Below are 2,500 nucleotides of genomic sequence, written 5' to 3' on the forward strand. Positions count from 1 at the left end.
TCAAACATCCACACGGGTAATGTTTCTACAGGTGGAACAGGAAGTCAAACATCCACACAGGTAATGTTTCTACAGGTGGAACAGGAAGTCAAACATCCACACGAGTAATGTTTCTACAGGTGGAACAGGAAGTCAAACCTCCACACAGGTAATGTTTCTACAGGTGGAACAGGAAGTCAAACCTCCACACAGGTAATGTTTCTACAGGTGGAACAGGAAGTCAAACCTCCACACAGGTAATGTTTCTACAGGTGGAACAGGAAGTCAAACCTCCACACAGGTAATGTTTCTACAGGTGGAACAGGAAGTCAAACATCCACACGGGTAATGTTTCTACAGGTGGAACAGGAAGTCAAACATCCACACGGGTAATGTTTCTACAGGTGGAACAGGAAGTCAAACATCCACACAGGTAATGTTTCTACAGGTGGAACAGGAAGTCAAACATCCACACGAGTAATGTTTCTACAGGTGGAACAGGAAGTCAAACCTCCACACAGGTAATGTTTCTACAGGTGGAACAGGAAGTTAAACCTCCACACGAGTAATGTTTCTACAGGTGGAACAGGAAGTCAAACATCCACACAGGTAATGTTTCTACAGGTGGAACAGGAAGTCAAACCTCCACACAGGTAATGTTTCTACAGGTGGAACAGGAAGTCAAACCTCCACACAAGTAATGTTTCTACAGGTGGAACAGGAAGTCAAACATCCACACAGGTAATGTTTCTACAGGTGGAACAGGAAGTCAAACCTCCACACAGGTAATGTTTCTACAGGTGGAACAGGAAGTCAAACATCCACATAGGTAATGTTTCTACAGGTGGAACAGGAAGTCAAACCTCCACACAGGTAATGTTTCTACAGGTGGAACAGGAAGTCAAACATCCACACGAGTAATGTTTCTACAGGTGGAACAGGAAGTCAAACCTCCACACAGGTAATGTTTCTACAGGTGGAACAGGAAGTCAAACATCCACACAGGTAATGTTTCTACAGGTGGAACAGGAAGTCAAACCTCCACACAGGTAATGTTTCTACAGGTGGAACAGGAAGTCAAACATCCACATAGGTAATGTTTCTACAGGTGGAACAGGAAGTCAAACCTCCACACAGGTAATGTTTCTACAGGTGGAACAGGAAGTCAAACCTACAGTCTCTAAATGTACTATGGGAGGTCGAGCCTACAGTTAGTCTATTGTCTCTTTGGTTTCTGTCTGTTCTACATGAGTCTGGTTCTGATCCAGGTTTCTGTCTGTTCATCATGAGTCTGGTTCTGATCCAGGTTTCTGTCTGTTCTACATGAGTCTGGTTCTGATCCAGGTTTCTGTCTGTTCATCATGAGTCTGGATCTGATCCAGGTTTCTGTCTGTTCATCATGAGTCTGGTTCTGATCCAGGTTTCTGTCTGTTCTACATGAGTCTGGTTCTGATCTTGGTTTTTGTCTGTTCATCATGAGTCTGGATCGGATCCAGGTTTCTGTCTGTTCATCATGAGTCTGGTTCTGATCCAGGTTTCTGTCTGTTCAACATGAGTCTGGATCTGATCCAGGTTTCTGTCTGTTCAACATGAATCTGGATCTGATCCAGGTTTCTGTCTGTTTAACATGAGTCTGGTTCTGATCCAGGTTTCTGCCTGTTCAACATGAGTCTGGTTCTGATCCAGGTTTCTGTCTGTTCAACATGAGTCTGGATCTGATCCAGGTTTCTGTCTGTTCAACATGAATCTGGATCTGATCCAGGTTTCTGTCTGTTTAACATGAGTCTGGTTCTGATCCAGGTTTCTGCCTGTTCAACATGAGTCTGGTTCTGATCCAGGTTTTTGTCTGTTCTACATGAGTCTGGTTCTGATCCAGGTTTCTGTCTGTTCAACATGAGTCTGGTTCTGATGAAGAAGTGAACACACTCCATGAGATTCTGGTCAAACTGGGAGCTCAGGTTAAATGAGATTCTTACCCTTCATCCCGAACTTTGAGCGTCGTCCATATTTGTTCATAAGAAGGAAGAGAACAACCAACATCACACAGGCTACACCTGCTAGACCCACGGCTAGAGACACCTGAGGGAGGACATTACATGTGTTAGTTTTATAGAGAACCAAACATTGAGCTAACTGGACTAAACTTACTGTAGTTACAGTAAATTTACCGACACTATGTCCACAGCAGGAGCTTAGGTGATGACCTTTTCTTTACAAAAGAAATTGAAGCACAAAGCTTGTGTCATATTTAATGATGTTTCTCACCCCGAATGTGTCCTCTTCAGGTTTGTGAGTCTCTGCAGTTGGAGTCACTGAGAGAAAAACACAGAAACAATCAGACCAACGGGCTGCTCTGCGTTCATGAACTGTTTTATGGTAATTGACTCTGCAGCCGTTCATTATTATAAACAGATTTAAAATATTGAACACAACTTTGATTTGTTTTGTAGTTCTGTGTTTTTTTCCTGATGAGTTAAATAACTGATGTGAAGAAAACACAAAATCACATCTGAAAAATGTT

At 42.8% G+C, this 2,500-nt stretch overlaps 1 protein-coding gene across 2 annotated transcripts in view; it reads right to left on the minus strand.

Annotated features, from left to right (window-relative positions):
- LOC132967154 (NT-3 growth factor receptor-like) overlaps positions 1 to 2,500 on the minus strand; it is a 33,595-nt gene that overhangs the window by 10,011 nt on the left and 21,084 nt on the right. For both annotated transcript variants that reach the window (XM_061034011.1, XM_061034010.1), the window contains 2 exons: positions 2,245 to 2,291; positions 1,956 to 2,058 (listed from right to left, as the gene is read on the minus strand). In XM_061034011.1, coding sequence (XP_060889994.1) covers positions 1,956 to 2,058; positions 2,245 to 2,291 — 150 coding nt within the window. The remainder of the gene's footprint in view (positions 1 to 1,955; positions 2,059 to 2,244; positions 2,292 to 2,500) is intronic.

This window comes from Labrus mixtus, unplaced genomic scaffold (assembly GCF_963584025.1).
Source record: "Labrus mixtus unplaced genomic scaffold, fLabMix1.1 SCAFFOLD_65, whole genome shotgun sequence".
Lineage (NCBI taxonomy): Eukaryota > Metazoa > Chordata > Actinopteri > Labriformes > Labridae > Labrus > Labrus mixtus.